The sequence below is a fragment of the Lipotes vexillifer genome, unplaced genomic scaffold (assembly GCF_000442215.2).
Source record: "Lipotes vexillifer unplaced genomic scaffold, Lipotes_vexillifer_v1.1 scaffold343, whole genome shotgun sequence".
In the NCBI taxonomy this organism is placed as follows: domain Eukaryota; kingdom Metazoa; phylum Chordata; class Mammalia; order Artiodactyla; family Lipotidae; genus Lipotes; species Lipotes vexillifer.
The window spans coordinates 2,286,637-2,311,281 of NW_006777506.1; the positions used below are offsets into that span (position 1 = coordinate 2,286,637).

At 38.0% G+C, this 24,645-nt stretch overlaps 1 protein-coding gene across 1 annotated transcript in view; it reads left to right on the forward strand.

Annotated features, from left to right (window-relative positions):
• Window positions 1–24,645, forward strand: part of PLA2G4A (phospholipase A2 group IVA) — a 161,548-nt gene that overhangs the window by 75,684 nt on the left and 61,219 nt on the right. Inside the window, exons 6-7 of the mRNA XM_007451152.1 lie at window positions 15,481–15,518; window positions 18,291–18,432. Of these exons, the coding sequence (XP_007451214.1) occupies window positions 15,481–15,518; window positions 18,291–18,432 (180 nt within the window). The remainder of the gene's footprint in view (window positions 1–15,480; window positions 15,519–18,290; window positions 18,433–24,645) is intronic.

Genomic DNA, 24,645 nt, shown 5'->3' on the forward strand with positions numbered 1-24,645 from the left:
AGCGGTTCATGTAATCAGAGTGACCGAGTTGCCTTGAGGACACTCCTGTTGCATACTCCCTGCTGATACCTTTAGCTGCTCCAGGAAGCATGTCTTCTATATTTTTTCTACCCAGTGCTAAGAGATACACTGCCCACATTTCTGTTTACCTCTTTTAAAGTTATTTCATTCATTCTTCTTTCAAACGTTCATTGGAGTCTACCAACCATTGTGTTGTGTTCAAGGCACATAAAGAAGAATATGGTTCAGGAAGCTCTTCCCTCAATTATCTTCATCTGGGGTGGAGGAGAGGTAGGGATTGGAAAAGGAAATGAACGTAGGGAGATCCATGTGATGAAAAGAAACCACTACACAGTAAGATAAGTATCAATGAGGTGTGTTCAGAGTGCAGGGGGAAGACAGAATAAATAAAGATTATGTTGTGAGAGGAGGCCAGAGGTCGCTCCATATCAGTAGATGATTTTGAGCAGGTCGAACAGTGAACATAGTGGTTAATACCTTGTCATTTGAAGCCAGGTTGTTTGGTGTTTAAATCCCAGCTCTGTTTCTTACCATTTGTTTCATCCTGGGGAAATCACTTAGTTCCTCTGAATTTCAATTTGCTCGTCTGTAAAGTGGAGATTATATCTCATAGGAGAATCATTATGATTACATGAGTTAGTTATATTTATATATAATATATCATATAATTATAGATTATAATGTATATTACATTTAAATATATTTAGATATAATTATTTAATTATGATTTATATAATTTTATATAAAATATGATTATATATTACTTTATTAAGTATATAACATTACATATAAAATATATAACAATAATTGATTCTAGTAATATATATAATACTCACATAGATGTATCTGTACATACATATAATGCTTATTGCCTGGTACATATTAAGCAGTATATAAATGTTTGTGAAGAATAGAATTTCAGTAGGCAGAGAAGCAGTTATGAGCATTCTAGTTTCTAGTAGAAACTGCAAAGGCATGGAGTTTTGAAAGAATAAAACAAGCTGGGGCATGACAAGTTACATGACTTGGCAGGTACATGTTGGTGAGCAGTGGGATAGAGAGTTAGAAGTGGCTAAATGTTATAACATCCGCAGACCTTACCTATGGCATGTTGCTAGGATTGGTTCTCAATAAACCCTTGTTGAGGGCTTCATAAGCACAATTGGCCTTTCTGAAATATAATGTTTTTTTTCCGCCCTTCAGTCTGTGACACAAAGACTGATTTTAAGAGAAGATACTGTAGGAAAACATGCATTTCCTCTTCTCCTGTCATTTCCTATGCTTAGGTGTGTAACCCTGGGGCTCTAAAAAAGGCTTTCTACATTCCTGAATTTAAAGTAGCTTACATATTTTCTTTAGTGTGCTTGAGAAAACAGCTGGCCAACAGCTTTCTTTCATTACACTGTTTTCAAGAGTCCTTTGTAGTTTTCATCTGAATGACAATTCTTTGAGTTGGTGACCTGTGATGGTAATGGGAGAAAAGTAAATGCATAATGGCTGGTTGGGGAGAACCCCCATTTGTCCCCCAGACCATGTGGCGTGTCCTAAGCAAGCCATCCAGCCCCTCCTCATCCCTGAATCGCCGTCTTTCAGAGGAGGACTGTCTTTTGTCTACAGTGTTCACGGAGGTTATAAGAGAAAACAAGTTGCGAGGGAATCATGTGGGAGAGGAGATTTATAAACAGTTCTTGGAGATGGTTAAGGCAATCTGATATAATAAAAAGACCACTTGAGTTTGGCAAAGGAAGAACTTATGCTTCAAGCCAAGACATTATTAGCAAAAACTCCTTCAAAATTTTGTCATCCAAAAGTTCATACTGAGTCAACATAGAGGGATTTCTGTGGCCAGGAGCCAGCTGGAGAAAGAACAGGAGCCTCCAAGTGGAGATTGCCAGATTCCCAGGGTCCTGCTCTACCCACTCAGGGTAGAAACGGGGAACCGGGAGACCTGGGCTCTCATTTTGTCTGTTACTAACCTCCCTCTAGAGTGCTTGAGTTGTCATTCTTTCTCTCTGAGTCTTATTTGCTTCATCTCTAAAATGAAGGTTTCCATTAACTTTTTGTGGGGAGGCGTACTGGGAGGCATGCGGAATCTTAGATCCCAGACCAGGGATGGAACCCGAGCTCCCTGCAGTGGAAGCACACAGTCTTAACCACTGGACCACTAGGGTAGTCCCTCCATTAACTTATTTCTAAATACTTTTTAATTTATAAAATTCTGTGCTCTAGAAAGAATATCTTATTTTTCAATTGAATATTTTTACCCAGAAGTTTTCAATGCTTACAGATATGGAAAAACATGATAATGTATTAAAAAATCTATATTATGCAGTTTTATAGTACTGACCTATCCATAGATTATTTTTTAATATGAGAATTTGAGCCTTTATTATGTACCTAAAACTTCGATTAATATTAAGAAAGCTATTAAAAGTTTCATTTTCAAGGAACTAATAGTCTGTTTGGAAAGGAGTAGGCATTCACGTATAAGCTGATAAATAATATAATAAGCAGTCTCATGAGGCATCTATTCATTGATTTACTTACTTAGGAGTTATTTATTAAACACTGAGTGTGTTCCAGGCAATATTCTAGGTGATGGGCAAACAGCAGAGGACATGGTGGATGATGGTTCCCAGGGAGCTTGCATGCTGATGGGGAAAGTAAATAGGCAACAGGAAGCAAAAGGATAATCAACACAATATCGGCTAGAGATAAATACTATGAAAAAAATAAAATAGAGGGATGTGATAGAGAACAGTTGGTGGGCAAGTGAGTTTATATAGTCAAAAAAGGCCTTTCTAAGGTATTATATTTTGCTTCAAATTTTATTATCAAAATTTTCAAGCATATACAAAGTTGAAATATTTCTACATTGGATACCCATATAACTGCTACCTAGATTCTACAATTAACATTTTATTCTGCTTGCTTTTCACATATCTTCCTATCTGTCCGTCCATCAAACCATTTTGATACATTATTTGTTTGTTTGTTTGTTTTCGTGGCAGTGCCATTTTGTTTGTGGGATCTTAGTGCCCCAACCAGGGATGGAACCCGGGCCCTCAGCAGTGAAGCTGTGGAGTCCTAACCACTGGACCGCCAGGGAATTCCCCATCTTGATACATTGAAACACAAACTGCAGACAATAGTACGCTTCATCCCTAAAGACTTCAGCATATCATCAACTAGAGTTCATTATTTACAAATTTATAGTTGTAAGTGCTAAATAAGTTGTGTAGACAATGTATACATTGAGAGTTATAAGAAGGAAATATTCATCCGTTCATTCATTTCACAAGTAACTACTGAGCACTTACTGTATGTCAGACAGTCTTTCGGCACTACCTGTTCAGAAATAAAGAAACTAAACAGGAATCCCTACCCTCCTGGAACTTATATTCTACTTAGCAAGATAAATAAGTAAAGGATGCCTGTGTTGGATAGTGGTAGAGATAAGTGCTCAGTAAACCAAGGAAGGAGGAGAGAAGAGTATGCATATGTGTGTGAAGAGGGCTGCAAATGCTGTTCCAAAACAGTGGCTGAGGAAAGCATCTCTGATGATACCTGAGGGGAGAAGCCACTGTGAGTAGGAAGGTCCTGAAGCAGAAGTTTGCCTGGCTTGTTGAGTAACAGCAAGGAAGAGAGCATGGCTGGAACACAGAGAGTAGTAGGGAGAGTAGCAGGAGATGAGGGTGGGGCATGGGGTTACCGTGGACCGTTGTGGGTTACAGTGGATATCAATGGTATGGGCTTGTTCCTAAAGGAAGGATGTGGTTGGATCACTAAAGGGGTGGAAGGCCATTCTGGCGGAGAGAACAGCCTGAGCCTTCGCTCACAGTTCTGGGACTAGAAAAGACAAGCATGTTCAGGAAATGGTGTCTAGACAAGTGCCGGGGGACCAGAGTATTTGTACGTGAAGGAAGAACAGGTACATGGGGATCAAACTTTAGCAGAGACCAAATTCAGGAAGCTGGATTTAGATATTATCTTATTGACAGCAGTGAGTCATGGAAGATTTCTGACCAGGTAGTGGGGAACTTAGAGCAAACAGCATTTGGCTTTTTCCTCAGAAGTAATACTAAACCAAAAGTTGGTAGGTAAGGATAAAGAATGTTTGATATTAAAAATAAGAAGGCTGATGCAGCTTTAGCAGACTACCTCTGTCGAAAGTGGCAGGTATGAGGAATACGGGGTGACTTGAACAAAGTGTAGCATTAGCTTTAATGCGTCAGTAAGAGTGGAATGGAACGATTGCTTAGTGGCAGTGAGGATTGGCTAAAGTTGGAAAGCAGGAATTTTTTCAGCTTTTCCTGAGACTATGACTTATCTATTCAATCAACTTCAGAATGCTCTCTCTCTCTTTTTTAAATTTTTATTTATTTTTTTAAGGAGAAAGCCAATTTGGGTCCACAGTTTTGTTTCCCAGCTAACATTTATAAAATCCAGGTTAGGTTGTGCTTGTTGGAATCATAAGTTTAGAGAGTGTCAGAGTTGTCATTTGAGAGAAACTGGTGGGACGTGCAGCTTTTGACCCCAGGCTCCGAGTCAGACAGCCACTGTCTGGGTTGGAATCATGATTCGGCTACTTATTCACTGTGTGATGTCAGACAAGTTATTTTTTTTCTCTTCACCTTGCATGCCCCTTTGTGAAACAGAGCTGTATATATATCATACCTACCTCTAAAGGTTGTGGTTATGCTTAAATGTGTTAATACATGGAGAGTTTTAGAACAGTGCCTGGCCCAGTAAACAGTAAATAAATATTAGATATTCTCATTTAATTATACTGGCCAGATTGAACTATTTGTCAAGTGCTTCATGAAACTGACTTAACTGACTATTACACTTACTTATTTGTTTGAACTTACTGATTGAAATGAACTTATTTATATACGGGTAGAGCCTATAAATTTAGTAATCATTGTTTCAACACAGTTCAAAATCAAGAATGCTCTAGTCACCCATTACTGAATATATTAAGTGTGGCTTTGGGTTGCAATATCCCATTTTAAAGCAGAAAGAGTTTCTTCCAAATTTAGTGTGTTTTGTGTAAACAAAGTAGCCCACTTCAAGAAAATCGTGAACATGCTAAGATTTGGAAGTAAGACAGGGAAAAATTACACTTCTTTATTCTCTAGATGAATCTTTATCTTGGCCAATATTCTGAGGAAGGTAGCCTCTGATTTTCCACTGTGTAGTGTTTTAAGTTGACATATTTATTTAGAAGTTAGTGTTATTGTTTAAAAATAGCCATGTCTCACGGTTTCTGTGGTATCTAATTTTGGCTGAATGCTTTCTTTGATTTTTGCTCATTCCTGATTGCAACTTGAAAATGAATGAGAGAGTTCTATAGAAGAGATAGTGACAAAACTTTTAAAAAATGGGAGTTTTGATGGTGAGTCAGTATCAGGATGATTTCATTGGAAAGCCATGTATTGATGTGTGAAGACAAAGGCTACAATTTAGCAAAGTGAATGAGACCAAGCAGACTTTGGAGGGAAAACAAGAGAAATATATAATTTTGTGAGAAATTTGGGAGATCTTTGGCTAAGATGTGAATGCCATTACATTGATGCAGGGCAGAGTTCAGATGAAGGTCAAACAATTCCTGGCTTTGTGAGAGAATGCATTTTTATTTTGGAACCCTAGCAATGGAAACTTAGGTGAGTCTGTTTTCATACTTCTACAGTTTATAACTTTTAAATTACAGGGCATTTTAGAGTGCTCTTGTATCCTTGGGGTCCTCTTGTGGACCTAAGCTCCATCAGGGACTAGAACACTTTCAGCCTATTTCCTGTTGTTACCCAGCCTGACACACATCAGACACTTCCTTTTTTTTTTTTTTTTTTTTTTTTTGCGGTGCGGCCTCTCCCGTTGTGGAGCACAGGCTCCAGACGCGCAGGCTCAATGGCCATGGCTCACGGACCCAGCCGTTCTGCGGCAGGTGGGATCTTCCCGGACAGGGGCACGAACCCGTGTCCACTGCATTGGCAGGCGGACTCTCAACCACTGCGCCACCAGGGAAGCCCGGGCGTAATAATTTTAAATGACTTCCTTAATGCCAGGCACTATGCTTGTTGCATTAGCTTTATTATTTCAAAATGACCCTGGGAAGTTTGCAAGAGAATTCGTGGGTTAGATACTTTTAAAATTATTTTTAAGTCTGAAATGGCTTTTTCTAAAATAGTTTCTCTCCTATAGTTCCCCGCCCCTGCCCCAACTGAACATCTCCCATTGTAAGCATCTAAAATTGCTTTCCGCTGTGGAATTCAAAAAAGAGATTGTTGTTTCCCCCCAAGAACATACAATGAGTACAGCCTGCTTCTCACAATAATTCCTAGAAGCGGTGGAGCTCTCTTCATTGTCCTTGTTCCTGGCTAAGTATTATGGGGTGGGGGAGATCCAGGGAAATTTGGTCGCCTTTCCTTCTAATTGCCTTGATAATGCAAGCCACCTGGAAGAGTGTGATGCAGAGATGCTTCATGGAGTGTGTGGGAAGGAGTTTACAATAATTGTTTAATGCCTCACAGGAAGCACATATTTTTGTGGCACTTTTATCTGAATGACATGTTCCAGGTGAAAGACACAGAGAGATTGTGAATGTCCGTCTTCATAGCATGTCTGAACATAGTGCATCAAGAGGGAAAATTTTAAATTTCCTCCAGGTTGTGAGTGGTCCACTTGGGCAACACATGGAAGTAAGGATCAGAATCCATGTGACAAGAAGCATGGCAGCACCTTCTACAATACTCTGAATGGTGGAAAAATCCTGTGTTTTCTCTTCTCTCATCCTGCTTTCATTTAAAGAGTCTTAACAGTCTGTCTAGAATCATGGATGTCTCAGCCAAGAAATGTTGCAGATGGACATAGAAGGGATATTCTGATGGAGAAGACAAATATGAACATAAACATAGCACAGCTAATTTTCCTTTTGTTAAATTGTTGGGGCAAGTAGTCATTAGATATATTCAGGCATCAGATTTTTTTCTTTTCTTTTCTTTTTTTTTTTGGCTGTGCTGCACAGCTTGTGGGATCTTAGTTCACTGACCAGGGATTGAACGCATACCCTCAGAATGGAAAGCACAGACTCCTAACCACTGGACTGCCAGGGAATTCCGAGGCATCAAATATTTTAAAATGTAAAATGTTTAGGGATCTGCCAGTTGAGAAGCTAGCTTTTTCCCAAACATTTTCTGTCATGAGATGGCACATGGGAATAGGAAGCCCATTCCAGCTTTGAATCTTCCCATTTGTTAGACTGGAAACTAAATATTGAGCTCAAACTCAGCTCAAACTTCATATTGAGCTGTATTCTTGTTCTTTTAATTTCCATTCTTCCTTGGTGCTTTTGCCCTTTGGAGATAAAAACCGTAAATCTAGTCTCATTTTAATAGCAGCTTTCGTGTATTTCTTTAAAACAAGCAGACTGTGTTTTACCCATGTCTCATTTTTCTAACTAAATATCTGAAGAAGTGATCTCATTCAATATAAAATGTTTTCCAAGCCCTCTTTGGGAAAGACTCCATTTGAAAGTGGAAATGGGGATGTGCTGGGATGTGGTCTGAGCAGTGCTTTCATTGATAGAATGCACAGCAATTACATTAATTGTTTAGAAGCCAATTGTCTTTTTGACTTAAAACTGAACTACAGTTCATCTGGGCATGTATAATTCCATTTGTACTAGGATTCTTGATTATTTTATTAACCTCAAAGCAATATTTCTATTCATAGAATTCCATACATAGGAACTGCTGTCTGGGTGGGACCAGCCCACGATTTTATCACTAGTAGCAATGAAAATTTTTTTTAATTTAATTTAAATTTTTATACAGCAGGTTCTTATTTGTTATCTATTTTATACACATCAGTGTATACATGTCAGTTCCAACCTCCCAATTCATCCCATCATGAACCCCCACACTTGCCTCCCCCCCTTGGTGTCCATACGTTTCTTCTCTACATCTGTGTCTCTATTTCTGCCTTGCAAACAGGTTCATCTGCACCATTTTTCTGGATTCCACATATATGTGTTAATATACAATATTTTTTTTTCTTTTTCTGACTTACTTCACTCTGTATGACAAGTCCAACCACATCTCTACAAATGACCCAATTTCGTTCCTTTTTATGGCTGAGTAATATTCCATTGTATATAAGTACCACATCTTCTTTACCCATTTGTCTGTCAATGGGCATTTAAGTTGCTTCCATGACCTGGCTATTGTAAATAGTGCTGCAATGAACATTGATGTGCATGTGTCTTTTTGAATTATGGTTTTCCCTGGGTATATGCCCAGTAGTGGGATTGTTGTGTCATATGATAATTATATTTTTAGTTTTTTAAGGAAACTCCATACCGTTCTGCATAGTGGCTGTATCAACTTTCATTCCCACCAAACAGTGCAAGAGGGTTCCCTTTTTCCACACCCTCTCCAGCATTTGCTGTTTGTAGATTTTTTTTTTGTAGATGCCCATTCTAACCAGTGTGAGGTGATACCTCACTGTAGTTTTGATTTTCATTTCTCTAGTAATTAGTGATGTTGAGCAGCTTTTCATGTGCCTCTTGGACATCTGTATGTCTTGTTTGCACAAGTGTCCATTTAGGTCTTCTGCCCATTTTTTCATTGGGTTTTTTTTTTTTTTTTTTTAATATTGAGCTGCATGAGCTGTTTATATATTTTGGAGAGTAATCCTTCATTCATTGATTAATTTGCAAATATTTTCTCCGATTCTGAGGGCTGTCTTTTCATCTTGTTTATGGTTTCCTTTGCTGTGCAAAAGCTTTCAATTTTCATTAGGTCCCATATGCTTATTTTTGTTTTTATTTCCATTACTCTAGGAGGTGGGTCACAAAAGATCTTGCTGTGATTTATGTCAGAGTGTTCTTCCTATGTTTTCCTCTAAGAGTTTTATAGTGTCTGGTCTTACATTTAGGTCTTTAATCCATTTTGAGTTTATTTTTGTGTAAGGTGTTATGGAGTGTTCTAATTTCATTCTTTCACGTGTAGCTGCCCAGTTTTCCCACCACCACTTATTGAAGAGACTGTCTTTTCTCCTTTGTATATCCTTGCCTCCTTTGTCATAGATTAGTTGACCATAGGTGTGTGGGTTTATCTTTGGGTTTTATATCCTGTTCCATTCATCTGTATTTCTGTTATTGTGCCAGTACCATATTGTCTTGATTACTGTAGCTTTGTAGTATAGTCTGAAGTCAGGGAGCCTGATTCCTCCAGCTCCGTTTTTTTCCCCTCAAGATTGATTTGGCTATTCAGGGTCTTTTGTGTCTCCATACAAATTTTAAGATTTTTTGTTCTAGTTCTGTAAAAAATGCCATTGGTAATTTGATAGGGATTGCATTGAATCAGTTGATTGCTTTGGGTAGTATAGTCATTTTCACAATATTGATTCTTCCAATCCAAGAATATGGTATAGCTCTCCATCTGTTTGTGTCATCTATGATTTCTTTTATCAGTGTCTTAGTTTTCTGAGTACAGATCTTTTACCTCCGTAGGTAGGTTTATTTCTAGATATTTTATTCGTTTTGTTGCAATGGTAAATGGGAGTGTTTCCTTAATTTCTCTTTCTGATCTTTCATTGTTAGTGTATAGGAATGCAAGAAATTTCTGTGCATTAATTTTGTATCCTGAAACTTTATCAAATTCATTGATTAGCTCTAGTAGTTTTCTGGTGGCATCTTTAGGATTCTCTATGTATAGTATCATATCATCTGCAAACAGTGACAATTTTACTTCTACTTTTCCAATTTGTATTACTTTTTCTTCTCTAATTACTGTAGCTAGGACTTTCAAAATTATGTTGAATAATGGTGATGAGTGTCAACATCCTTGTCTCATTCCTGATCTTATAGGAAATGCATTCTGTTTTTCACCATTGAAAAGGATGTTTGCTGTGGGTTTGTCATATATGGCCTTTATTATGTTGAGGTAGGTTCTCTCTGTGCCCACTTTCAGGAGAATTTTTGTCATAAATGGGTGTTGAATTTTGTCAAAAGCTTTTTCTGCATCTATTGAGATGATCATATGGTTTTTATTCTTCAATATATTAATATGGTGTATCACATTGATTAATTTGTATATATTGAAGAATCCTTGCATCCCTGGGATAAATCCCACTTGATCATGGTGTATGATCCTTTAAATGTGTTGTTGGATTCTGTTTGCTGGTATTTTGTTGAGGAGTTTTGCATCTATATTCATCAGTGATATTGGTCTTTAATTTTCTTTCTTTGTAGTATCTTTTTCTGGCTTTGGTATCAGGGTGATGGTGACCTTGTAGAATGAGTTTAGGAGTGTTCTTTCCTCTGCAATTTTTGGAAGAGCTTGAGAAGGATGGGTGTTACCTGTTCTCTAAATGTTTGATAGAATTCCCCTGTGAAGCCGTCTGGTCCTGGGCTTTTGTTTTTTGGAAGATTTTTAATCCCAGTTTCAATTTCATTACTTTTGATTGGTCTGTTCATATTTTCTTTTTCTCCTGGTTCAGTCTTAGAAGGTTATACCTTACGAAGAATTTGTCCATTTCTTCCAGGTTGTCCATTTTATTGGCATAGAGTCACTTGTAGTAGTTTCCTAGGATGCTTTGTATTTCTGTGGTGTCCATTGTAACTTCTACTTTTTCCTTTCTAATTTTATTGATTTTAGTCCTCTCCCTCTTTTTCTTGATGAGTCTGGCTAAAGGTTTATCAATTTTGTTTATCTCTTCAAAGAAACACCTTTTAGTTTTATTGATCTATTGTTTTCTTTGTTTCTATTTCATTTATTTCTGGTCTGATATTTATGATTTCTTTCCTCTACTAACTTTGGGTTTTGTTTGTTCTTCTTTGTCTTGTTCCTTAAGGTGTAAGATTAGATTGTTTATTTGTGATTTTTCTTGTTTCTTGAGGTAGGATTGTGTTGCTATAAACTTCCCTCTTAGAACTGCTTTTGCTGCATCTCATAGGTTTTGGATTGTCGGGTTTTCATTGTCATTTGTCTTTAGGTATGTTTTGACTTCCTCTTTGATTTCTTCAGTGATCTATTGGTTGTTGAGTAACATATTGTTTAGCCTCCATGTGTTTGTGCTTTTTTTTTTTCCCCCTGTAATTGACTTCTAATTTCATACTGTTGTGGTTAGAGGAGATGCTTGATTTGATTTCAGTTTTCTCAAATTTACCACGGGTTGATTTGTGCCCCAAGATGTGATCTATCCTGGAGAATGTTCCATGTGCACTTGAGACGAAACTGTAATCTGCAGTTTTTGGATGGAATGTCATATAAATATCAGTTAAATGTATCTGGTCTATTGTGTCATTTAAAGCTTGTGTTTCCTTATTAATTTTCTGTCTGGTGATCTGTGCATTGGTGTAAGTGAGTTGTTAAAGTCCCCCACTATTATTATATTACTGTCTATTTCATCTTTTAGAGCTGTTAGCATTTGCCTTATGTATTGAGGCACTCTTATGTTGGGTGCATATATATTTATAATTGTTATGTCTTCTTCTTGGATTGATCCCTTGGTCATTATGTAGTGTCCTTCCTTGTCTCTTGTAACATTCTTTCCTTTAAAGTCTATTTTATCTGATATGAGTATTGCTACCAGAGTTTTCTTTTGATTTCCAATTGCGGGGAATATCTTTTTCCAACCCTTCGCTTTCAGTCTGTATGTGTCCCTAGGTCTGAATTGGGTCTCTTGCAGACAGCATATATATGGGTCTTGTTTTTGTATCCATTCAGCAAGCCTGTGTCTTTTGGTTGGAGCATTTAATCCATTCATATTTAAGGTGATTATTGATATGTATGTTCCTATTACCATTTTCTTAATTGTTTTGGGTTTGTTTTTGTAGGTCCTCTTCTTCTCTTGTGTTTCCCACTTAGAGAAGTTCCTTTAGCATTTGTTCTAGAGCTGGTTTGGTGGTACTGAATTCTCTTGGCTTTTACTTGTCTGTAAAGCTTTTGATTTCTCCATCAAATCTGAATGAGATCCTTGCTGGGTAGAGTAATCTTGGTTGTAGGTTCTTCCCTTTCATCACTTTAAATATATCATGCCACTCCCTTCTGGCTTGTAGAGTTTCTGCTGAGAAATCAGCTGTTAACCTCATGGGAGTTCCCTTGTATGTTATTTGTCATTTTCCCCTTGTTGCTTTTAATAATTTTTCTTTGTTTTTAATTCTTGTCAATGTGATTACTATGGGTCTCGGCCTGTTTCTGCTTGGGTTTATCCTGCCTGGGACTCTCTGCACTTCCTGGACTTGGGTGGCTATTTCCTTTCCCATGTTAGGGAAGTTTTCGACTATAATCTCTTCAAATATTTTCCCAGGCCCTTTCTCTCTCTCTTCTTCTCTGGGACCCCTATAATGTGAATGTTGGTGTGTTTAATGTTGTCCCAGATGTCTCTTAGTCTGTCTTTACTTCTTTTCATTCTTTTTTCTTTATTCTGTTCCATGGCAGTGATTTCCACCATTCTGTCTTCCTGGTCAGCTATCCATTCTTCTGCCTCAGTTATTCTACTGTTGATTCCATCTAGTGTATTTTTCATTTCAGTTATTGTATTGTTCATCTCTGTTTGTTTCTTCTTTAATTCTTCTAAGTGTTTTTCCTTTAATCCTTCTAGGTCTTTGTTAAACATTTCTTGTATCTTCTCAGTCTTTGCCTCCATTCTTTTTCTGAGGTCCTGGATCATCTTCACTATCATTATTCTGAATTCTTTTTCTGTAAGGTTGCCTAGCTCCACTTCATTTAGTTGTTTTTCTTGGGTTGTATCTTGTTCTTTCATCTGGTACATAGTCCTCTACCTTTTCATTTTGTCTGTCTTTCTGTGAATGTGGTTTTTGTTCCGCAGGCTGTATTAATGTAGTTTTTCTTTCTGCTGTCTGCTCTCTGGAGGATGAGACTATCTAAGAGGCTTGTGCAAACTTCTTGATGGGAGGGACTGGTGGTGGGTAGAGCTGGGTGTTGCTCTGGTGGGCAGAGCTCAGTAAAACTTTTAATTTGCTTTTCTGCTGATGCATGGAGTGAGTTCCCTCTCTTTTGGTTGTTTGGCCTGAGGCAACTCAGTTCTGGAGGCTATAGGCTCTTTGGTGGGGCTAATGTCAGACTCCAGGAGGGCTCATGCCAAGGAGTACTTCCCAGAACTTCTGCTGCCAGTGTCCTTGTCTCCACAGTGAGCCAGAGACACCCCCCACCTCTGCAGGAGACCCTCCAGCACTACTAGGTAGCTCTGGTTCAGTCTCTTATGGAGTTACTGCTCCTTCCCCCTGGGTCCTGATGCACACAGTACTTTGTGTTTGCCCTCCAAGAGTGGAGTCTCTGTTTCCCCCAGTCCTGTAGACGTCCTGCAATCAAATCCCACGAGCCTTCAAAGTCTGATTCTCTGGGAATTCCTCCTCCTGTTGCCAGACCCCCAGGTTGGGAAGCCTGATGTGGGGCTCAGACCCTTTACTCCAGTGGGTGGACTTCTGTGGTATAATTGTTCTCCAGTTTGTGAGTCACCCACCCAGTGGTTATGGGATTTGATTTTATTGTGATTGCACCCCTCTTACCGTCTCATTGTGGCTTCTCCATTGTCTTTGGATGTGGGGTATCTTTTTTGTTGAGTTCCAATGTCTTCCTGTCAGTGATTGTTAAGCAGTTAGTTGGGATTCTGGTGCTCTTGCAAGAGGGAGTGAGCACACGTCCTTCTACTCCGCCATCTTGAACCAATCTCCCAATGAGATATTTCTTGACAGGAAAAGATGCCTGATGTGCTCCTGCTCCACACACACATGCACAATAATTCAATGGATACTTATTGATTGTATGTTGTATGCCAAATACTGTGCAGTGAACATGTAATAGAGACCTATTTAAGACAGAGCTTACGATTTAGTGGGAAAGGCAAATTTTGGGACAGATAATTTCCATACCTTTTTCTTACTAATAAAATTCAGTACTGAGAATTATCCATGAACTTATTTTAACATTTTGGAAAGCTCCTTCTAGTTTATTTCTTTCCATCCCCTGAAACCAAAATAGAAAAAGCCAATAATCTATAGCATTTTATGTTGGCTCAGAAAATATCCTCTTCCCATTTTAAGAGGCATATCCTAGTTCTGTTCTGTTTGAAGGTATTCAACAGGTTCATTCTAGCTATATTCTTATGGTAACTGATGTAATAAAAATAATAGCACCATCTTACACTTGTGCAGGAAACTTCGAAACATTTTCTCATTTGGTTCTCTCAACAATCTAAAGTTACATTATTCATAACTAATGGCAGGGATAGTATTGAGAAGCCCTTTCTATACAACAGATTTATAGCCTCTGGAAAGACATCTTTTAATACCCCTTTTCTCTGTGGATATTAGTAATTCTTTTTTTTTTGTTAAACCCAAATTGGCCCACTGACAGGATGGATTCCTCCCGTAAGTTTGGTTGGTTCATATAGTGTTGAAAAAATAAAAACCTGAGCCCCACATCCCATTTGTAGATGTTTCTTAAGCTGACCACAGTTGGTTGGCCCCTGGGCCCTGCTGTCCACCTTGGAGAGGCATTCTGTCTTCAGTTTACTATAGCATGCACTTGTCACAAATGCACAAGTGTTAATTTTCACCCAGGTTTTCTTTAACTTTGGCCTCTGATTCTGAGGCCCAGACAGCCCCAGAATAATGATACACATCTTCATATTTTTAGATCTCAGGAAGTTTTTACGATATTTGAGTAATGATTTTGGTATACACTGCTTCTTTTTAATGAAGAAGGAAAACAACCAGGCCAAGACAATTCTTATGGTTGTTAAAATGATGTATAGCAGGGTCCCCAACCCCTGGGCCATGGACCAGTACCAGTCTGTGGCCTGTTAGGAACCAGGCCGCACAGCAGGAGGCGGGCTGCAGGCGAGTGAGCAAAGCTTCATCTGTATTTACAGCTGCTCCCCATCACTCGCATTACTGCCTGAGCTCCATCTCCTGTCAGCATTATGGTGAGTTGTGTAATTATTTCATTATATATTACAATGTAATAGTAATGGAAATAAAATGCACAGTAAATGTAATGCGCTTGAATCATACCAAAACCATCCCCCCTGCCAATCTGTGGAAAAATTGTCTTCCACAAAACTGGTCCCTGGTGCCAAAAATGTTGGGGACCACTGACTTATAGGATTTCCCTGGCAGTCCAGTGGTTAAGACTCTGTGCCTCCACTGCAGGGGGAACAGGTTCAATCCCTGGTTGGGAAATTAAGGTCCCACATGCCGCGTGGCACAAATGATGTAGAAAGTAGGCTTATCTTATGAAAAATAGCAAAAATTTATTTATTGAGATACACCTATAATCTAGGGTCTTCATGGAGCTATGTTACTTTTATTTTTAGTATATTTTTAGGTTAAAAATAATCTGTCACTCAAAAATTACTTTGACTTTGTTTGCATTATATATAATACACTTCCATTTTATGACCCTAATCTGACTAATATATCTATCCTAGGTCACTGAAATGATTCTGGAAATGTCTCTTGAAGTTTGGTAAGTCCATTTATTTTATTGGATGGAAAATATTATGAGTGATCCACTGACTGATTTTAATTGTTAAAGAGTACACTTTTAATATATGAAATAACTCTGACACCTTTGAGTATCAAAAATGCATTAAATGTACTTTGGTTTTTTTTTAGCTCTCCTAATAACTACAGTATTAAAAAGAAAAAGCTAATATTCTTTGCTTAGTTTTCCAGTAGTTTGGTAGTTAAATCATAAATGTCAGAAGAAGAGCCTTTAGAAGGGGCTCTTCCTCAAGTTAAATATATATTCCCATAGAAATAAATACAGCTAGTGAAGCCTATTTTCATTGCTGATTCAGATAGATATTAAAAAATATGACAGTGAACATACACAGGAAACTATACAAGGAAAAACTGAAAATTGAGACTTTGTTCATAATGATCATCAGGAAAACAAATGGTTAAGTCCCATGATGTGTGTTTCTCTTTCAAAGTGGTTTCCAAAAATGAATGTTGAAAATTCATTTATTTATTTTCATATGGTGAGTCTTAGGGGAGTCAGGCCTGCCTTGAGAATTAGCTCATCTCTGACCTCATGCTGAGGTTGATAGATCCCACCTCCCTCAACCTCTCTGCATCTCTTTGAACTTCCCTGTTGAAGTGGGTTTTACCAGAGTTACTAGTACACATTTTATTTACATGAACATCACAAAATTAGTGTAGCATTCTCATTTCTTTTGATTTGCTAAATGAATGATGATAGATACATTGACATTGGGTTTAGGTATTTCTCTTGTTTTGATCCCCAGAAAATGTTGGTTCAACTTAAAAAATTATTACATAAATTACTACTGTCATTCAATATATGTCAGCATGTATCAAAGGACAGTCCAACTTTTTTAGTTGTGTTATTTTCAATTACATCGATTCTTGCTTACAAGTGGTATATTTTGGCGTGAGATTAGAAATATTTTTGTTACTTGACTATGAAAATAATGCTATTTGTTTTAATGGGAAATGATCTCCACTGGTGTAATTAGGACAAAATTATGCTTTAATAAAGCAGAGTTATCAAAAAAATGTAGGTAAAAAAAACCTCAGCTAAATGTATACATAGGTCCAGAAGCAATTTACTATATATTTACAGTGAACTTTAATCAAACTCTGTTTTTATATGTTAATTTGTCTTGACTCTAAAATGAAATGTTGGACTTCCCTCGTGGGGATTAAGAATCCGCCTGCCAGAGTGAAGTAATTCAGAAAGAGAAAAACAAATACCGTATGCTAACACATATATATGGAATCTAAAAAAAAAAAAAAAAGGTACTGATGAACCTAGTGGCAGTGCAGGAATAAAGACATAGACATAGAGAATGGACTTGAGGACATGGCAGGGGAGGGGAGGGGGAAGCTGGGGCTAAGTGAGAGTAGCATCAACATATATACACTACCGAATGTACAATAGTTAGCTGGTGGGAAGCAGCAGCATAGCACAGGGAGATCAGCTTGGTGCTTTGCGATGACCTAGAGAGGTGGGATAGGGAGGGTGGGAGGGAAGCTCAAGAGAGAGGGGATATGGGGATATATGTATACATAGGGCTGATTCACGTTGTTGTACAACAGAAACGAACACAGTATTGTGAAGCAATTATACTCCAGTAGAGATCTATTTAAAAAAAAAAAAAAAATCCGCCTGCCAATGCAGGGGGCATGGGTTCAATCCCTGGTCCGGGAAGATTCCCACATGCCATGGAGCAACTAAGCCCGTATGCCACAACTACTGACCCCACGCGCCACAGCTACTGAAGCCCGAGTGCTGAGGGCCCGTGCTCTGCAACAAAAGAAGCTGCCACAATGAAAAACCTGCACACTGTGATGAAAAGTAGCCCGCGCTCACCATAACTAGAGAAAGCCTGCGCACAGCAACGAAGACCCCAACACAGCCAAAATAAATAAATAAAATAAAGTAAAATAAATAAAATGAAATGTTCATTAAAGAAAAACTCAATTTTTCATGGAATGTCTTCCATTAAATATAAAATAAAATCAGGAAAGAAATTAGAGAGTTAAAGATAGTACATAAAAGAAGACACACACAAGCCATACGTCTGTTACTATATTTATAAAATTGCTCAACATATTTTGAATTTTCTTTTAGATATTTTTGTACTGATATCTTCTAAGCATCTGTGTTCATTGCTTTATTTGTAGATCTTTTAAAAATCATGCTTCTCGTGCTTAATGTAAGATAATGATCAACATAGTACATTACAAGGAACATGAGTTCCAGAATGAGAAGCCCTGGATTTAAATATCTACTTGCTAATTTTGTTAACAGTTGAAAGATTTCTAATTACTTTTTTACTCATTTGTAAAATAAGAAAAGTACTTTATATCCATTGTGATGATTTAGTGAGGTGTTCTTCCTAAAGAGCATGTATTATAGGAAATTTTTCCACATGTATACACATGTTCGTGGTGGTACTGTTTGTAGTAGTTAAAAAAATTGGACATAATGTCAATATTTATGGATACATAAATTGTGCTCTAATTATATAATGAAAATACTCCATAATAGTAAATATATTTGAATTATTTCTACTTATAAACACAGATGAATCTCAAAAACAAAATGTTCAATGGAAAAAAATGATTTGCAGAATACATACAGTTGATAGCATTTATACAGAAATTAGAAACCTGTAAAGTGACTCTATATATTATTTAGACCTAAATGTATAATGTAAAATACAAGGCTACTGGGGACATTGGTTCATGATCTCTATTTTATATACAGTTCATCCCCAGACCTCCGATTTAGTATGGCTCTGTGTGACCAGGAGAAAGCTTTCCGACAACAGAGAAAAGAAAACATAAAGGAAAACATGAAGAAACTCCTGGGTCCAAAGAATAATGAAGGCTTGTATTCTACGCGTGATGTGAGTTGGAAATTTTTCAAATGTTATTGCAACTTAATAATAATTTTGTTTGTACTTTCTCCCAAATTCCACCCAAATGTGACAATATTGAGATTAAGCATTATTTCTCTATCTTTTTAAAATAAGGTAAGTGTTTCATAAACAGAAACTCTTTGGGGAAGATCATCACAAATGCTGCCCATATTTGGTAATATTTATTAGATATAGATTTTAAAAGAGGGATAGGCAGACTGATGCGCAAGATGCTCATTTCATTAGTAAGAAAAGTTTAACCTATAAAAGGATATAAAATGATCACTGAATTCATTTTAATACAGACTAAGATTAAACAATTGTGGGACTTATTATTACTGAACAAGAGCAAAATGTTGTAAATCTTAATGACAACAATTAACAAAAAATTTTCTTAAAAGATGTGAATAGGGAGATAAAAGGAAATATTTCAAATTATTACTATTTCATAGCGGGGAGTGAAAAGATATCATCCAAAATTGACCAACTAGTTAAAACAATAACCTCCACATTTTAATATTTTCATAATCCTAATTATAGAGATGTTAAAATTACAATATTTTCATCAACAACTGTTGAAAGTACAATCCTTCAATTGTACTTTAATTTCTTTTTCTTCCCTTAAATTCCAGCAAAGTAAAAGGCATTTATTATTCAGTAACTTGTATTATACAATCCAGTTTTTGTCTATTTGTCTATTCATTTATCCCTTCACTCATGTATCTATCTGTCAGTCTCCCTATCTATATCTACCTATCTACCTACTTACCTACCTGTCCATTCATCCACCCATCCATCCATCCATCCATAGGTCTATCCTCCTTTCTGAAATCTACAAAAATAAATTGCTGCCATAGTTAATAATACTGTATTATATATTTTAAAGTTGCTAAGAGAGTAGATATTAAAAGTCCTCATCACAAGAAAAAAAATTTGTAACCGTATGTGGGGATAGATATTAACTAGACTTATTGTGGTGATCATTCCACAATACATACAAATATCAAATCATTATGTTGTACACCTGAAACTAATATAATGTATGTCAATTATACCTCAATAAAACAAAATTTAAAAAATGAATTGCTGCAGTGATGCTCATCAAATGATAATAATGAAATTTCTTCTTAGTGGCATATCAGGTAATTTTTTTTTTACTTATTTCTTTGAGCTTTTCTGTTAATTGAATATTTTAGATGAACATAATTTATTTTTAGAAAGATATTTTCATTAAATGTGTCAGTCAATATATATTTTATATCTATTGATAAGCATATATATTTACCCAGAAGCAAAACCTCCATTGAAGCTTCTATTTAAAAAAAAAGAGACTGCTCTTCAATCATGCATCTTGTGGTTGCTTATTGTCTCCGGCTAATGAGTCCTTGAAGGCACATCCTTCTGTATGTATTACTCAGAAGTTTCTAGCTTCCTGGGAAGCCTTTTTGGGTGTTTTGTTTGTTTGTTTGTTTTTCTGTAGTAAACCTTCCATCAGCAGTTCTACACCATCTTTTTGTCCCCATCCTTGTTTGGCATTGTTATGCCCTTGGAGCAGAGAAATGATATTTCAAGTTTTTTTTGATTTCTGCCATTTCTCATTTGTTGAGACACTGTGCTGGGAACTTGAGGTGAATAAAACTGAAATGGTTAATACCAAACAGTCACTTTCCTTGGTGAGTTTAAAGCCTAGTTGGGGAGAAAGCCATTTCAGCAGATGAAACAGTGATGGAAATGGATACCTCTGTTAATTCATGGTCGTCAACTTCATTTGGGAGACCCATGCTGGCCGTTTCAGTGTTTCCCAGCCTAGTTTCTTTCCATTTATTTAAAATGCTTTTCATTTCACTCCCAGCTGCTGATCCACCCTCTGCCTCCCTCACAGCTGATAGACTTGCCTCCTAATTAGAGAAATTAAAAGTCGTCAGGTGACAAATCTTTCATTTCTTGGCATAGGATTGACATGTTTCATAACCCGGGCTTACCCTTTGCCACTTCCCTCTGAGCTCAATGGAGGAAACAGCGCCTTTTCTTTCCAGAGTCACATCATCTCAGATATGGATTGCAAACCGTTAGGAGCCCCAACATAGCAACTGTCCAGTCCTCCCAGGGCTGCTCCCCACCTCTGTTGTCTGCCTCCGTGTTTGTATGAAATTTTCCTGCTCTAAACTCTGATATATAGAGAGAAAAAAGGAACCAAAAAAATCCCCATGGAATGTACATTCCCTTCTTCTTTCCGCTCTGCTTCTCTCCTTATCTTCACAAACTTTTCCAAAGTTTCCTACACAATCTCATTCTACTTCCTTGCTTTCCTCAGGCTTCTGCCCTCATGACTCTACAGCAGCTGCTTTACTAGTCACAGGTACCAGCTAACAAATGCAAAGGATCTTCTGGCCCTGTGTTCCCTAATTCTGTAGCTGCAAATGACTCATGTTTTCCTACTATTTTAATCATTCACTACCCTTCCCGTACTGTCTTCCCTTTATTTTCATCATGCCTCTCCGGTTCCCTTTACCAGATCTTCTTCCTCTGCACGTTATTTATTCTTCAAGACTCAGCCCTAGCCCCTCTTAAGAATTTTCTCTCCCTTCCATGTGTCACCCAGCACATTTGGGCTAAGAACTTTCACACGTGTATCAACAACCTAGAATCTCTCTTCTGACATTCACACCCGAATATCTATATCTCTTCTTTCTGATTCCTTCACTTGTATTCTTAACATCTCGCACTAAGCGTGTCTGAATCTGTGCACAAAATCCTCTGGTCTCTATAGTTCTACCGACGCCTGTCCTCTTTCTTTCCACTTTCTGTTCACACTGAATTCAGAGTGATCTTTACAATACACAAATATGATTCTATCCAGGCCAAGCTTAAAATCCTTCCACTGCTCTTAGGACTGACCTCACAGCATCTCTCCAGCTTCATGTGTTGCTGGTTCATCTCAAATCTCCCATGCCCCCTCCTCTAAGTGCCTCTTCGTTCCAGGTCTCTGCAGAACCCTTCCCAGGTGGCGCTCTTGCATGCATTGTTGCTTCTCTCTGCCTAGGCCTCACCCTCCCCTCCGTCCCTCCACCCCACCCCTTTTCAGTTAACTAACAGCCTCCCGTGCTTTTTTTTTTTTAACATCTTTATTGGAGTATAATTGCTTTACAGTGGTGTGTTAGTTTCTGCTGTGTAACAAAGTGAATCAGCTATATGTATACATATATCCCCATATCCCCTCCCTCTTGTATCTCCCTCCCACCCTCCCTATCCCACCCCTCTAGGTGGACACAAGGCACCCAGCTGATCTCCCTATTCTATGCCAGCCTCCCATTCTTGAACCAGTGCACATGTCACTTATTCAGACAGTCTTCCTCATTCATTCCTCCCTGCCTCCAAGTCCAAGTTAGGTCTCTCAGTCATGTTCTTTCATAGCACAAATATGCACGTGATCTTCTCCGCATTTCCCACAATCATACTTAAAAATATTTGTATAAGTACTCATTTAACATCTTTTTTTCTCCATTAGAATATAATTTTCATGAGGACCAGGGCAGTGTCTGTGTTTTTCACCTTTATATTCCCAGCACCAGCTCAGCTCCTGACTCATGGCAGAGCCTAGGGAAATCTTGTGTTGTGAGGGTCAGAGCACAAGTGTAGGCAGTGGCTTGGCATTTCAGCCGGGGGATGGCTTCGCTAGGGAGGCATCAGGGACTCACAACTGAGGAACACTTGCATCAGGTTGTTACGGAGGAGACAGGTTGAGGAGAAGGCTTGGATGAAAAGATCCCAGTTGGAATGGCTGCATTAGAAAGTCTGTGGGGCATATTGGTGCAGACGTCCAGTAGCCTTTGGTCTTAGGTTTTCCTTTTCGAAAGGAAAATTTCTGCCTCACCTCCCAGGCACTCCTCCTTTTGTGAAAAGGAATCTTTCTGGGAAAATGAAATTTGGCCTAATATTCATACAGACTGGCTTTTCTGCAACAGATGGAGAATGAGGTAATTATGCTTTTCTCTGGGCTAGTCTTCAAAAATATTAAACTCATGTTTTTGGAAGTCATTCCTCAAATTAAAACTTTTGATGTTGTTTTGGATTTGGTCGAGCCATTTTTTTCTCTTGGCAGAAATCATCCGTTTAGATATATTCAGCACCACCCATTCCCATAACACAAATATCTTTTTCCTATTTTGTGTTTCTCCTTGGCCAAGGGCCTCTTAAAGTCCCATTTCCCTTGCTCCCTGCCAAGATCTTCACTTTCTTCACTTTCACTTTCACTACTGGCTGGTTGGCCTCCTGAAGGTAAGGAGGAGCGGGCTGCTAAGAGGGAACTCAATTCTCGATGCAGAGACGGTGCCTGTCTTATTCCCAGTTTTCAACAAATGGTTTGCAGCATCCAGTTTAGGACATCAGTGTCAAATTAAAATGTTGAATGAATTTGGGCAGTAGGAATTTGGGTGCCTTGCTTCTTTCCTCTACTTCACTTGTGAAATGGAGACAATGTCTCATTCAGCTAAAAGGATGCGTACTAAGCAGCCCGAACAGTGTGTAAGGCACATCTTCGTCACTCAATACGATAGTAGCTATTAAACCAATACATGGGTGTTGCTGTTACGTAACACCCCAGGGCAATGTCAAATTCAGTAAAATCTTAGCTTTCCTGCTTGGATAATGAATTAGTTAAATAGTTAAGGTTTCTAGTAATCCAAGAGTTTCTTCTCTTAAGTACTAAGGCTTTAAAAAAATTACTCTTAATAAAATGGATGTAAGTCGTTCTAAAAAACGTAATTCTTTGCCCAGACTGAACTGATTTAAGTGCTCTCATGTCTGTGGCTTTTGCAATCAACTGCCATTTCCCCATGCTCTATATATTCCCTTGAAGTAATTTCTTCAAATCACCCCTTTCTCTTTCAACTTTGTTGTTGTGGAATTAAAATCTGATAAGTAAGCTTGTTGTTAGAACACTGTCTCTGATTAGTATAATCTCTTCATAAATAAAGGGCTGAGATTGTTCCTATGAGTAAGATCTGTAACACTATGTGCATGGGAATTTTTGATATATTAGGGTTATTTAGAGGCCACTTCTTTTAAATTTTCTTGTTCCAAAATAGCTTTTGGTCAGATGTAGTTTCCAGATTACAGTCTCTTCTGTGAAGTGAAATGCTGCTTTACAGTTTTCATGTCCCCACGTAACTGACCATAAAGGGAGCAAAGCTGGTTGGGGCGCTCAGATCTGGAATTAGAATAGCAGGGAAATGAGAGAAGGAAATTTTACTCCAAACTTCATCAAAGAATAAAGGAGGAAATGTTTCCTGTCAAGGCAGAATATAAGGAATATACAATTAGATAGCTTTGGATGAAAATAGAAGTATAAAGTGGTCCTTAAATAATATAATCTATTATATAGAGTGCTATTTTGTATTTAAGTTTGTCCGATAAATTAAGTGAAAAACTAGAGAAAAAAGAGACTGTCTAGTGACAGAGGGGGAGGCAAAGCAAAATAGTTTCTGTAGGAGGTAATAGAAATCGACCTTGAGTTGTCAATAAGAATTTTTATTCCTTTGTTTATTCTGTTTTCTTCATCTACAATATTCTTCCTCTTGCTTCCACCTTCATTATGACAATAGCACTTTGCTGTGTCAATTCTTATTCCTTTTAGATTGTAAACATTTTGGGGCAAACAGTTTGAACTCCCCTTAGCTAGTTTTGAATGGGACCCAGAGCAAGAGAAGGCTCTCCAACAGGACTCAGTTACTGCGTAAGCTGCTCTGCCCCTTGGGCCATATGACCATTCAGATCCATTGATGCTTGAAGTGTGTGTGGCAGATAGGGATGCTGTGGTAGGTGAATTGCAGCATAGGCACCTTTGGTGTTAGGCCTTGCCATCCTCTGTGGATAACTACCGTCCTTTGAAAATTAGCTTTTGGCCTGCTTACTGGGCCAGAGTAGAGATTGAATGCTTAACCATGGGTGACCAAGTTATCATGTGACCTGAGCTGACCATCATGTTATCTGACCCACCAAGCCATAAAATTGGGTGTGCACAGATGCACTCCGTCATCAGATGGAAGTAGAGTCTATGAAATTGGGCTGAACGGGCCCTGAAGATACAAATAAGTTCCATGAGATAGTGGCCCAAATGTCCATGTTCCTCATTCCTGTTACACTGCCTTCTCTTTTCCATCCTCCACCCAGAGCCTCATGGGGGAGATCCCTATGATCAGT